This window comes from Euphorbia lathyris, chromosome 5 (genome assembly GCF_963576675.1).
Source record: "Euphorbia lathyris chromosome 5, ddEupLath1.1, whole genome shotgun sequence".
NCBI classification, from domain to species: Eukaryota; Viridiplantae; Streptophyta; class Magnoliopsida; order Malpighiales; family Euphorbiaceae; genus Euphorbia; species Euphorbia lathyris.
Genome location: NC_088914.1, coordinates 91,774,807 through 91,789,006, shown reverse-complemented (window position 1 = coordinate 91,789,006; position 14,200 = coordinate 91,774,807). Strand labels below are relative to the sequence as shown.

At 32.5% G+C, this 14,200-nt stretch overlaps 1 protein-coding gene across 2 annotated transcripts; it reads right to left on the bottom strand.

Moving 5' to 3' along the window:
* Nucleotides 1-7,106: 7,106 nt before the first annotated feature.
* On the bottom strand, nucleotides 7,107-13,349 carry LOC136230785 (thioredoxin-like protein Clot). Of its 2 annotated transcripts, XM_066019968.1 has the most exons (3): nucleotides 13,117-13,349; nucleotides 9,445-9,709; nucleotides 7,107-7,326 (listed from the first exon to the last, which is right to left on the bottom strand). In XM_066019968.1, exons 1-2 carry the CDS (start codon nucleotides 13,259-13,261, stop codon nucleotides 9,456-9,458), a joined length of 399 nt encoding a protein of 132 aa, XP_065876040.1. In that variant the 5' UTR covers nucleotides 13,262-13,349; the 3' UTR covers nucleotides 7,107-7,326; nucleotides 9,445-9,455. The 2 variants fall into 2 exon arrangements, with proteins under 2 accessions (XP_065876040.1, XP_065876038.1); XM_066019966.1 differs by lacking the exon at nucleotides 7,107-7,326 and having other exon boundaries at nucleotides 9,254-9,709; nucleotides 13,117-13,347.
* Between the last annotated feature and the right edge of the window lie 851 nt (nucleotides 13,350-14,200).

Sequence of the window (14,200 nt, the reverse complement as noted above, 5' to 3'; positions counted from 1 at the left end):
CCTAAGTTTTAACTTCTATTAGGGGATAAGAAGAAAAAATGTTCATAAAAAATATTCATAACGTTTACACTTTATTCTTAACGTTTAAAATGACAAAATTTTACCTTCAACATTAGCATTAAGAGTAATTTTATCCCTAACATTAACAAGTTGAGTCAATTAGAAAATTATTCATCAATTGAAAATATATTTTTATCTTCCAACATAAATTTTTCTCACATCCAATATTTTTCAAAACACAATATTGTCCAACAAATAAAAAGAATTTAAAGTACGGTTCATTCAAACAGAAGGTGGAGCACAATCACCATGGAAATATTAGCAGAAGGATAACTAGTGTAAAAATTAATTAATTAAAGGTTTTATACATGATTTAAAATTGAGCTTAAATTTCTATTTTAAACTGATATTTTTTATTTATATTTAATTTTAGTTTGGTTTCGGTTTAACTGGCATTTTTTATAAAATAACAAAATCGATAAGTAAATATTAAATATTTCAAAACTGAACCAAACTAAACTATGAAAATAACTAAATTAAATTATAATTTTAGTTCGGTTTTAGTTCGATTATTTATTAATTTTGCTCACCATTATATAAGATGTTTAATGTACTAAAGATGAAAAAATTGAGGATCTCACTATTCTTTTTCCCATGTTAAAAGAAAAAGGTTAAGGTGTAAATATATTTTTTAATATTGTCAATAAATAGTAATTTTACTTCTAACGCATAAAATGATGTAAATTTTACCTTTAATATTGACAAGTTGGATCAAATTCAGATATTATTAACGAAATTGTCTTCTTAGTCACAAATCTTATTATATATGTGCCAGACTTGGCTATGGTGTTTAGCTCAATACTCAGTTATGGAGATAGTGGTTTATCATAATTATAGAGAATGTAACGGGGCTGCTGACGCTTTGACTCGTTTCGGTACTACCTACGGCGAAATCATGTGGTGGAATTTGGCTCCTCAATTTTGTTGTTCGTTCATTTTTTATGATCCTTGTAATTTAGAACATTTATATTTTTCTTAACTTTCTATCTCCCTTTCGATGCTTTCTCTTTTTAAATAATATTTGAGTTTAGCTTTTGTTCGGAGAGTGGGGATACCAATCTAGTTGAGATGTCCTTCTCTTGGCATTTGCTTCGTCCATGCTCTTATTCAAAAAATATCTGTATTTTTATATCTGAAATTGATCAAGCTTATCAACGATATTAGTAAAATTATTCTAGTAAACTTTCACAATTCAAACCCTAAAGGTTAAATTGTTCCTGACCCTTCGTGTTATTGGGTATTTTTTACCTTTATTTTATTTTATTTTATTTTTTTTTAAATTTGCGCACAATGCGCTTAAATTAAAGAAGAAAGAAAAATCCCCCAAACCCGGATGTGATTCGAACCCATGACCTCACTGATCATAGGTAAGCTCTCAACCACTAGGCTAACAAAAGATTTGGCAAATATTGAAAATACATGGAAATATGGGCAATTCTGAAAAGATACTTATCAACTAAAATGGGGCATATCACATCAGTCAAGTGTCCTTTATCCAATTTTGGTCATTTTATACTTGCCTCAAAAAAAAGAAACATATATTAGCATAGCATGTGATGGAAAACACAAAAACAATCTCCAATTAATAATTTCTCTTATTGCTTCTTCTCTTAAAGTCTTAAGAGCATATCTAGAATGTGTATTTAATTATGTGATTAGTTATTGATATTAAAACTGTCATGGAACCGATTGAACTAAAAGTTCGAGCTGGAAGTTAAAGGTCCACTTCATATTAATAGTTGACACACCTCTACACGCGAAAGCATACTTGTGCTTGAAGTATGACAACACAGACCCATATTACCATGTCCTGTAATAACTCAATAAATGAGCCAGGAATCGAACCCTGGACCACTTGATCACACTGGCTCTGATACCATGTCATGGAACCGATTGAACTAAAAGCTCGAGCTGGAAGTTAAAGGTCCACTTCGTATTAATAGCTGACAAAAACAACGCTCACGATCGGATTTGAGAAGATCTAAGTAAATAACAAACAATCAAAGAAGAGCCGGAGTCCGACGTTCCATTTCTGATGTTGAAATTAGTAATGTACTTTGAGGAAAGTATGATATGTTTGTCTTCAGGATATTTATAGAGATCTGGAAATATACATGAGATTAAGTACTTTGCCATGTGTAAACCATTGATTGGCTCCGACCCTTTCCCTTTTCACTATTCCATAATATACGACGTGTTCTTGGAAATACGAGAGTATATTTGAAGTCCGGAATGCTTTTGGTCAACATGTCTAGTTAGTTAAGCTATATGCCAGAGCTTCCGGTTGCTACACTCATGATCGGAGTTGAGAAGACCTAAACAAGCAACAAACGATCAGAAAAGGGTTGGAGTCTAACATTCCTTTTTTTGTCTGATGCTTAAGTCAGTAATGTACTTTGAGGAAAGTATGATAATTTGAAAGCAGTATGTATTTAAGAGAATGAATGTGTACTTTATGATGTTTGTCTTAAAGTTATTTATAGAGATCTGGAAACATACCTGAGGTTAAATACTTTTCCACGTGTAAACCATTGATTGGCTTCAGCCCATTACCCTTTTCACCATTCCGTAATATATGACGTGTTCTTGGGAATATGAGTGTAGCTTTGAAGTTTGGAATGCCTATTGGTCCACGTGTCTAGTTAGTTAAGCTTTATGCCAAAGCTTCTGGTTGCTACACGTGTTCCAGCCTTTTAACTCGACTCAGTCCAGGCTCATTCCTTTGATGTTCGGAATAGACACATTCCTTTATTATTATGTAATATATCAATTATGTTTTAGGCTTAATATATCTTTAGCCTTATGTATTTGTTTAAAATATCAATTCTCTATATATTTTTAAAATGTTCATTTATTTTCAGAATTACAGTAATTTTCACCTGGTCAGTGACTGACCAAGTGAATTTGGTCAGTCACCGTTAGATCTAGGAAGTGTAAATCTAATCCATACGATTGTTTTAATCTCCACCATATGATTTTAACAAGCCTAGATCTAACGATGACTGACCAAATTCACTTGGTCAGTCACTGACCAGGTGAAAATTACTGTTCGGAATTATTTAAAGTGACTTATTAACCCCCTAAATCCACGTGATGGAATAATGAGAGATTTTGAAAAGTTGAAATGTGTACACTTTAAATAAGTTCGGAACCTAATAGATATCTCTTAGAGAGCTCTTTCAAATTTTAATAACTACAGTTTCATTTTAGTAAAAACTTGTTAGTAAAAACAAAATTGGCTCTGTTTGATAACGATGATTTCTCAATCGCCTTATTTTATACGTTAGAGATAAAGTTAAAGCTCTTATTTCTAACTGGAAAAAATATATTAAAAAAATTCACAAAAATCAAAATGAAAATTTTCAGTTTAGTGTGATTTTATTTTTATAGGAACCATTATTATATAATTGGCTCTATTTGGTAACGTGGAGCTCTAAATCGTACCGTTTTGAGTGTGTTTGGTAGTACTATTCCAAAGGCTAAAAGCAGCTTTTTAGTTTTCTCCATTAAAAGCAGCTTTTTAGTTTTCTTCATTAAAAGCAGCGTTTGGTAAATGCAAAATTATTTTATTTAAAAACTAAAAAAGTGCGTTCAGAAAAAGTTATAATTTATAGTTTTTGGAGAAAATAACTTTCATAACTTATTAGAAAAACTAATATTTTTTTTATATAAAAATAGCCATAACTTTCAATATTACACAATATATAAATTTTATTTATTAACTTTTAGAACTTCTATCCTGTTTTTACCTAACACTCCACATCAGGTTTTATTAATCCAGCAAATGCCTAACTCGCTCTTTTATAGGTTGGACATAAAATTAAAGGTTAATTTCAAATTAAATCTTGTGGTTACACATTTTTTTTTGGCAGATCAGTATTTGTGGTTTTTTTTTGTTACAAACCAAACCTTTTGCAGAATTTTTATTTTAGGTCGACTTTGTCAAATTTGGCCGATAACAGCCTCAAAATAAAAATGTTCAAGAATTAAAGTTGTTTAGTAACATATTTACTATGGAACCACATTTTTAATTTTTCAAAATTATTATTTTTGGAGTTTTCCCTCTCTAAACATTAACTTTCTCTTTCATAAAAAACAACACCGATGACCTCAAACCTAAAAAGCTGAAGAAATAAAGTTGCTCAAAATATTATTTAATTCTGAAAACTTTTCATTTTGAGGTCGTTATCAGCAAAATTTAATAAAACCAACCCAAAATGGAATTTTTATAAATCACAGAGTTTAGTTTGTAACAAAAAAAAAAAAAATCACAAGTACTGATTTGTAACGGATAACCACAGAATTTAATTTGAAGTTAACCCTAAAATTAAATCTCTTATTTCTCAATAGGCTAAGAACTAAAGAAAAAAAAAACATAAATCAAAACAAAACTTCCATCTCAATCTCTTATATATATATATATATATATATATATATATATATATATAATTTAAAATGGTAAATTTCAAAAAAAGAAAAACTACGTGGTTTCACTTTTTTTTTTCTAAAATGACTGTGGTTTTTTTTTTTAAATATAGGACTGTGGTTTATTCCGTTACATTATTTACGGATTTGGTGAAGATGCCGTTTATTTGCTGACGTGGTCGAAGGGCAAATATGAGTTTTTAAAAAAAAAATTAGGGTAAATTTTAAAAAAAATCCAGTGGTTTCACTTTTTTGCAGAAAAAGGACTGCGATTTTTTATTAACTTTTTAAACTTGGTTAAAAAGGTAGAACGAAGAAAAATAAAAAAAAATATGAGAAGGGAGCAATTGGACGAAATAGTGTAATTCTACTTCTAAAGTTGAATCAATTTCGGATATCGTGAACGAAATTGTCTTCTCAGTCATGCATGTTGTTATCTAGTGTGTCAATTTATCACTCATCGATAACAGATCAAAATCTATATATATATGTGCAAAAAGAATTAAAAAAAGTATAAACTGTTTTGTGCTTCTTGATATTTAGGGATGGACAAAAAATCCGACCAAATCATTAACCGTTGAGATGCTAAAGGTCAAATCAGATCAAAATTTCACCGTTGAGATGCTAAAGGTCAAATTATTCTTGACCCTCCATATTATGTAGGGATGGACAAAAAATCCGACCAAATCATTAACCGAACCGAAAAATCCGATTAACCAAATCGAAAAAATCGATTAACCAAACTGATGGACACAGTTTAAGTTTGTATATATATTGATTATAACGGGTAACGGTTTAGCTTTAGGTTTTTTATTTTAAAAAACCGGCAGCTAACGAAATGTTTATATTATTTTTTATTTTATATATTACATTTTTACTTTATTTATTTATTTATTAATGTGCTTTAAAAAAATACTTAACTAATATAAATTATAATGGTTAGAAGTAAATTAAAAAATTTGAGTTTCACTTAAAAAAAAAACTAAAAAATGGTTAGAAGTAAATTAAAAAATTTGAGTTTCACTAAAAAAAACTAAAAAATTTTCAAAAAAAAAAAAAATTACTAAAAAATGGTTAACCGAACTGGAAAATCATCTTTTTTGGAACTTTCTAAACATTAACTTTCTCTCTCTTTACCAAATATCATCTAAACAATCTCGAAATAAAAAAGTTGAAGAATTAAAGTTGCTTAGAATATTAGTAGTTCTTAAAATATGTCATTTTTGAAGTCGTTAATGGTGATTTTAATAGTATCAATCGAAAAAGTCCTTATTTTGCTAAAGTTGAAAACCTCAGTCCTCGTTTTGACAAAAAGTAAACCACAGTCCTTTATCTGAAAATTAGTGAAACCACAAGGATTTTATTTGAAATTTACCCTAATTTATTTTGTTGCTTCTTCTCTTAAAGTCTTAAGAGCATCTCTAGAATGTGTATTTAATTATGGGAATATTTATTGATGTCTTCGGGTATAAACAACGCTCACGATCAGATTTGAGAAGACCTAAATAAGCAACAAACAGTTAAGGAAGGGCCGATTAACGACTCGGTCTAGAGTGGGTGTCAGTAGGACAAAAGGTATGAGTAAGGAGCGACATAAGGGATGGCGATGAGGACAAAAATGAACTGAATCTCACATCGGAAGTGGAGAGAGAGAGTGATTAACGCTTATTAGTAAGATAGAAATTCAATACATGCAGACGCATTTTAAAGCCATGAGATCCAAGGTGTTGAATTTGGACCAAAACGGACAATATCTACATGGTATTGGAGTAAAATTGCTCATAACTGTCAACGTTAGGATATTTTTGCACCTTATCCCTTAATTTTATAGTCAACATATAAATCGAAGAAATTTTATTATACTAAAGGTTAAAATTTTTTGTTCAAGCCTAACGGACTAGGCTTTCAAAAATTACCCTAACCACTGTTCTCCCAGTTATGAAATCTTGACTCCGTCATTGGAAACGATGTTATAAGGGAAAATTACAAAACTGGGTCAAATGGAAGGCCCATTTACATATTTAACCCATTTACTCATCCTACTACATATCTAGACTGATTTTGTGTGACTTTCCCAAAATACCCTCAATATTTACGCGCGTCTGTCTCCATCCCGTCTGACTTCGCATATTCGACCATATGCGAAGCTAACATTTGGATTTACTTAATGAATTTAGTTCGCATATGCGAAGCCTGTGAAGCTGAAGTTTGTTTTGCTTGATGAATTTAGTTCGCATATGCGAATGCTGGAAAATGTTTTGAAGCTAATTCGTGAAGTGGTATATAACAAAAAATGGCAAACAACAACGGATTCTAACATTAAAATCATAACATTATCAAAATTTACAACAAGATAGCCACAATAACAACATTCAAATCATAACATTATCAAAATTTACAACAAGATTGCCACATTGAACTCTACTAACTAATCATTTCAAAGTGAACCTAACTAATCCAGTACCAATCTTGAAACGGATGAGTAATCTTGGTGTGCACCGTGGGACACATCCATCCCAAAAGGTCTGGACTTCCATTTCTCATCCCAGAAGGTCTGGACTTCCAGACCTTTTGGGATGGACGTGTCCCACGGTGCACACCAAGATTACTCATCCGATTTAAAATTGGTACCGGATTAGTTAGGTTCACTTTGAAGATTGGCAACATGGGATGGACGTGTCCCATGGTGCACCCCAAGATTGACACAACCTCTCCTAACCAACCACTTTAGGAGTGAATGTGTCAATCTTGGGGAAGTTCATCCCTATACAGGAAGGAAAATCATCTCCCCTGCAACCCAGTACGCCGCCTTCCAGAAAGGGATGTTACGTATTCAACCATCTACAGAAAAAATTAATCGTGTTAGGCAGGGAAAAAGACGATTTTGGCTTCGCGAAATGAAGATTAGCGAAGCATGCGAATGTAAATGTGCAGGGAAATAGGTGATTTTACTTCGCATATCGATGTTTTCGCGAGGTCTGAAACGTGACTATCTACGTCGCATATCGATGCTTTCGCGAAGTCTGCGAGGTCTGAAACGTGAGGATCTATTCGCAGACTTCGCGAACTAATCGATTCGCGAGGTAGATCCGTACGTTTCAGACTCTTTCTCTTCGCAGATCTTCGCGAAATCATCGATTCACGAAGTAGATCGTCACTTTCCAGGCTCGTTCTCTTCGCAAAGCTTCGCGAAACCATCGATTGCAAAGTCAATTCATGAAAAAACGCAGAAAAAAAACAGATACTTACATTTTTCGCCCCTTTCACCCCCAAAAGCGACAATAACAATATGATAACATGGGAAGAACGAAGGAAATAACGTAGAAAAACCATTTCTTTGATGGTAACAAGAAGAAAGAAACCAAGCAACGAATAGGAAAATGAAAAACCATGGATTCGTTTTCTAGGGTTGGGAAGTTGCAGAATCAAGAGATGAAGAGAGGAAAAAGAGAAATTCATTGTGATTTTGACTAAATGGTGCAAATTTCGTGCAATTTAAAGGAAGAAAGGAAGATCAAAAGTCTTGAAATCATTAATGCAGAAGTAACTTTTTGCATAACCAAGGAGATAGAGGGAGCGGCGGTTCGCAAGTGGTGGAAGTGGGAAGATTAGGGGTATTTTGGGAAAGTCACACAAAATTAGTCTAGATATGTAGTAGGATGAGTAAATAGGTTAAATATGTAAATGGACCTCCTATTTGACCCAGTTTTGTAATTTTCCCATGTTATAATTGAATTGGGGCACATATAAGACATCATGTAAAAATTCTCTAGATACACTGGAAAAAAGATATTAAAAAAATCACAAAAATAAAAATGAAATTTTCAATTCAATAGTATGATTTTATTTTTTATAGGAACCGTTATTATGTATATAAATAAATACACTGGGAAATAATGAAAAAACAAAACCACATATGGGCTCCAGTGTTTCGGCCCACTCCATATTGGATTCAATCTCTAAATTAGGAAGAGTAAGCCCTGCCTATAGGTTAGGAGTATGCCTGCCTAGGCCCAAAGCCAAAAGGGATCCGTTTTCTTAGGGAAAAGTACGGAAAAAAAACAAATATTTGTAGTTTGCCCAATTTGCAAACAGAGACGTATGGTTTAAAAGTTCGTAAATAAAGGTATATAGTATACTTTATTTACAAATTAAAGTATTACAATTACATAGACGGGGTTTGAAACCAAACTTCTCTTCAAGAGGATAGATGAGGTGATTCTAATGAGATCCAACTTTCTATTCACTTGTGGGATCCGGACGGTTCGAGAGAACCACCACGGCTCCTCTTTTCTTGAAAATCCATACATCCCTTAACAACTATCTCTCGAGCACAAATTTAGATTCGGCTTCAATGGGAAAATAAAATAGAGCAACTAACAACGTATCTTACAGACCAAGAACTACGAGATCGCCTCTTTTATGAAGCATACCATTTGAGCCAATTTTTTTATACTTTTCCCGAAGTTATGAAGAAAGTTACAATCATTAGGATAAAGCACGTCGCAAATGACATGTCATTTACGACGTGCTTTCAGAAAGAGCATCACAAATGACATCATTTGCTACAATATGCAGATTTAGAAAGCAAAAGAAATAGGAATCTTCACAAAAAGGTTTATTATTCCCCCGAAAACAAGGGTATGGATTTTGTGTTCAAGGTGAGCTTCATTATCGTCAAGAAAATGCTTGGCGACGCACATTGTCTGCGTAATGCAAATGATAAAGTCATTTGCGACGTATGCCATTTACGACGTGCTTTAGGAAAGACATCACAAATGACCTATGTTATTTGCGACACGCCATCAAACCAATTTGATGTATGTTATTACATTTGACCTCATTGGGAATTCAAAATACACCCAATATAACTCAACTCCTCAGAAATTGTCAAAGCTCAGAAAAAAGTCGGCATTATTAGAAGTTAGAGCTTGATAAGTATGCAATAGGAATACTCACGAAAAGGTTTTTTATTCCGCGAAAACAAGGGCATGGATTTTGTGTTCAAGGTGAGCTTCATTATCCTCAAGGCGGCCTTTAATTGCACCGTTGTGCCAGGAGATTAGTGTTGGAACACCAGTAAGCTTGAACACTGAATCTATTCTAAGTGGATTCTGAGGATTCCTCCATGTCGGTCTATCTCCGACATACGTGCGCAGAAGTACGATCTCATCCGATGATGCTTCCAGCTTCTTGTATATTACCGGTTCAGCTCTCACACAGTCTGCATATAAATACCAGAACCAGGTATATAAATGTAATGTAATATAAAGCAGTATCAACAGAAACAAAAACATTTATGAAATTGCAAACAATTCCTTCTTTGGTATATAATTATCTAGCTCTAAGCATAGATGTTAAAGGCGCAAGGCGCGCTAAGGGGTCCTGGAGCCTAGGCTCAAGGAGCAAGCCTTAGGAACACGAGGCGCATAAAAAAAATATGTATATATACTCTTTTACTAGTTAAGCATAAACCAAAAAAACACACTTATGACCACACAAACAAAACAAAACCACGCAAAAACATAATACTAAATCATAAATGTCAAAAACACCAAGCTAAATTCATACTTCATGGTTATTTGTTCTTCATTGTGTATGCCGCAGTTTATGTTTGCGTGGAGTGGAGGAGACTCTTCTTTCTATATTTAGTTATGACTCTTGATATTCTTATTTTGATTAAGGATTAAGATTAATGTTATTTAAACTAGTGGTTGAGATTAATCAAACATTTATTTTACAGAAAATAGTAAAAAAAAAAAAAAACCTAGTGAAAACCCTCAGGCGCGCCTTGATTCAGGCTCTGAGGCGCACAAGGCGAGAGCCTTCTGTACAGCGCCTCACTTTCTGCATTCAAGGTTCAAGACCTTGAGCCTTAAGTGAGGCGCGCCATTAACAACTATGGCTCTAAGGTATGAAAAAATATATACTATTCACTCACCACATTTACAACAAATTAATAATACATCATAACATCTTTCATGTTATTTTCCGTCATACATTAAGAATCTTACATTTCGGTACAAATATAGTGTAATACACTTGAAAATTTACACAAATCAAAGTTTAACTAGTGTATTTTTGTCAAACCTCAGCAACTAAATAGTTACTTACTCGTCCCAAATTATTTTTGCAACTTTTCAATGGCAATTTCATATATTTATACAAAAAAATAAAACAGAAAAAAAAAACTGAGTAAAGGACCTTAAGAGTGTTTAGAACTCCCATTTTAGGTGGAATTCAATTCACCTGAATTCTTTTTGTTCAACATGTTTGGAAGCAAAAAAATTTAAAAGAACTGAATTATTCCATTTCAGTGAGGGTGTGTTCTGTGGCGAGTTCTGTCTTCTGTTGCAAGGTTCTGTTCAGCCCAGGGAAGGCGAGGCTTTTCGTATCCGAGAGGCTCTTAGTTGGTCAAAGGGCAAAGGGTTTGATAATGTCTTGGTTGAGTCAGACGTTGCTGTGGTTATTGAGCATCTCCAACAATCATCTTCCCGCTCAGCAGCCTATGGTCTTATTTTGGATGACTGTAAAAGTTCTATTTTCTCGTTTAGTCAATTATGTTACTCGTTCTGCGAATAAAGTTGCTCATCTTCTAGTCCGAACAGCTTATTTTATGTCAGGGCCTATGTAACGGTCTCTTAGACCTTCTATTTTTAATTCCAAAGGTTTGTAATTCTGATTCTTTTTAATAAGTTCCTTTGGTTTTTTTATTTTTTCAAAAGGTAGCTTGTGATGTGAGAATTGGAATCATGCCAAATATGACATGATTTTGTGAGAATCCAATTGAGAGTGGTTTATAGAGAACATCATAGCTCAATTAGCATAAGCAATTGAATCCCTTTATACAAAAAATGCTTCCCAAACATATGAAATGAATTGAATTCTCGTAAGGAATTTCATTTTTTTTCTTGCATAGAAATAAAATTGCCTTAATATATCTTTAGTTCCGTGTACTTGTCCAAAAAAGCCAACTGTCCCTATACTTTAAAAAAGTTCAATTGACCCTGAACTTGCTTAAAAGGTACACATTTCAATTTTTCCAAAATCTCTACTTACTCCGCGATGTGGATTTTAGGGGGTTAATAGGTTGCTTTAAACAACTTCAGGGGTAAATTGAACATTTTTAAAATATAAGGGGCAATTGAATTTTTTGGACAAGTATAGGGGACTAAGGATGTATTAAGCCAATAGAATTAGTTCCAAACAAGGGATAATGTATTCTTATGAATAAGGAATTTAGGCGCCGTTCCTAAGCTTTTGGAACACTAGTACTCCATTCCTTCTTACTCTTTTGAAATAGTAGTCTCCCACCACTTTTTCTCGTTTTTCAGTGTTGTAGTCAAACACCGGAAAATATTTTATTTTCCAACACAAAATTTTCCCTTAATATTTTCCGAAAAATAAAGGAGGCCTTAGTTACAACTTTATTTTGCAATACAATGAGTAACTAAATAGTTTTTTACCTTTGAAAGATGAAGCCAATATGTTTCATTCATAACAGTGATTACAACTTAACTCTTAAAATTAAGAAGCAGAACGGATGCAGAGGCCATTTCAAAAGAATATGCCTATCATAGTTATTAAATCGAGATCCCACTCGTGAATCGAAATTCTCATTTTGTGAATTTGTGACACTTGAATGAATCAAACAAATTCATAATATTACAAAAAAATAAAATATTTACCATGTTGAACTCAAAGTATTATCAAATATTAGTCCAGAAATCCAATTTTAATGTCAAATAAGAAATTATATCAACCAAGTATTTAAAATTCAAATCTAATGCAAATGCAATCCTAATAAAAACAATTTACAAGTCAGACTCTCTTTTATAACTTAGCGGAGATGGAGAGTTTGAGTCTCTGACTTTGTTTTTTGCTTTGTTGTCAACTTGATAACAATGGAATTTAACTAATTTGAGTTGATAACTTTGATAAATAACAATCGGACCAGAGAAGAGTGAGTTTAGTAGTTAGTATTGTTGAATTTTTTGATGAACGATGATGAAGATCCAGCTCGAAATAGAGCTAAATAGAATCGTATGATTCGAATCGCAAATCGTAAGATTCTTTTATAATTTAGATTCGTATTGGAGCTCGAAATAGAGCTGAATCAAATCGAATCGTATGATTCGAATGGTGAACCTTAAGATTCTAAGGACAGTGATGTCTATACCGTTAAGCAATCAATTGAACTAAAAGCTTAAGCTCGTAGTTAAGGCTAACAACATCTTTATATTAATCTCCGACACCGGAAATGCCACTGGGCTTAAGGGTGTACAACACTGGTTTAACTGAAAGCTTAAGCTGGTAGTTAAGGCTAACAACATCTTTATATTAATCTCTGACATATACTCATAACTCTGCTAATTACTCTTTCGTTAATTCCTAAAATGAAAATATCCAAAAAGATTGTAAAATCCCAATTCAATTTTCGGAAAACAGCCTAATTAAGCATCAAACCCTAACCACTTCCATCCCCCTTTCTCAGTCCCTTCTAACCAATAATTTCCATCACAAAACCAAAACCTAGATAACAAATTTACAAAATACCATAAAATCAACAGAAATCGAGTAACGAAAACATTCCGATTCAGCATGAACTAGAAAAAAAGGAATAAAACATACCAGGACACCAACTAAGATTGGTGGATGAGTCTATATCAGCCAAGAAGAGAATTAAACTTGCTTTGTAATCAGGCGCCTCCGATCTGAATTTCTCAAAAACACTATCGAAGGTTGATAAATTAGCATCCAATACCTTGAGAGGCATTTTCTCTGTTTCTCGGAGCGATAGATTTTTCCGCAGAGGATAAACTGAAGAACTTTGGCTTTTATTCGTCCAGAATATGTAAAATAACACAATACATGTCATAAGCCACAGTAATAATTTTAAATTCATCACAATTTCCTAAAAAGGATAATGTATATAAATGTATCAAATCCCTAAATTAATATTTGGCTGAAAGACATTTCTTCCCTAAAATTATTTTCAAAACTAAAATATTTTCCCTTTAAAAAAAAAACTAAAATATTTTTAACAACAGATAAAGATCAAATTTAACCCAAACAAGAAAAATGCAGATTTTATTTTAGAGTAATATTTAGCATTTCACTCTAACCTGCAAAAAATTTAGCGTTTTGGTTAATTTTATATTGGGTTAAGATGTAAAAATACCCGTAACGTTTTGGATCAGGAGCAATTTTACCCCTAACGTCTAAAATGGTGCAATTTTACCCCTAATATTTGTAGCCAAGAGCAATTTTACCTCTAACGTTGATAAATTGGATTAATTTCAGATACTATTATAAAATACAATCATTTTTTTTCTTTATTTTGCACCAATTGCATATCAATTTGTGCTAAAAAAAAGGATATAATGTTTTTCATAATTTAATAATAAAATTGGAGATTAATATTTATAAATTCGGTGAATTTTTTGATTTTTTTTTGTCTAATTCGTACAAAAGACAGTATATTTTTAATATTCTTTTCTTATTTTTTTCACATCCCAACATATGTTTGTGATTTGTTACTGATAAAATAACGCATGTGTAAAGTGTAGATGACAAGATTCATGACCGAGAAGACACTTTGATGAATTATTTCTTAAATTGATCCAATTTATCAACGTTAGGGGTAAAACTGCTATTGACTTCTAACATTATGGATAAAATTGCACAATTTTAGACATTAGGAGTAAAATTGCTC

Excerpts from the sequence above, each read along its gene's own strand:
- LOC136230785 (XM_066019968.1), bottom strand. The coding sequence starts at position 13,261 with ATGCCTCTCAAGGTATTGGATGCTAATTTATCAACCTTCGATAGTGTT. Across the intron at positions 9,710-13,116 it reads CAATCTTAGTTGGTGTCCTG|ACTGTGTGAGAGCTGAACCG; the intron begins GTATGTTTTATT and ends ATTTATATGCAG.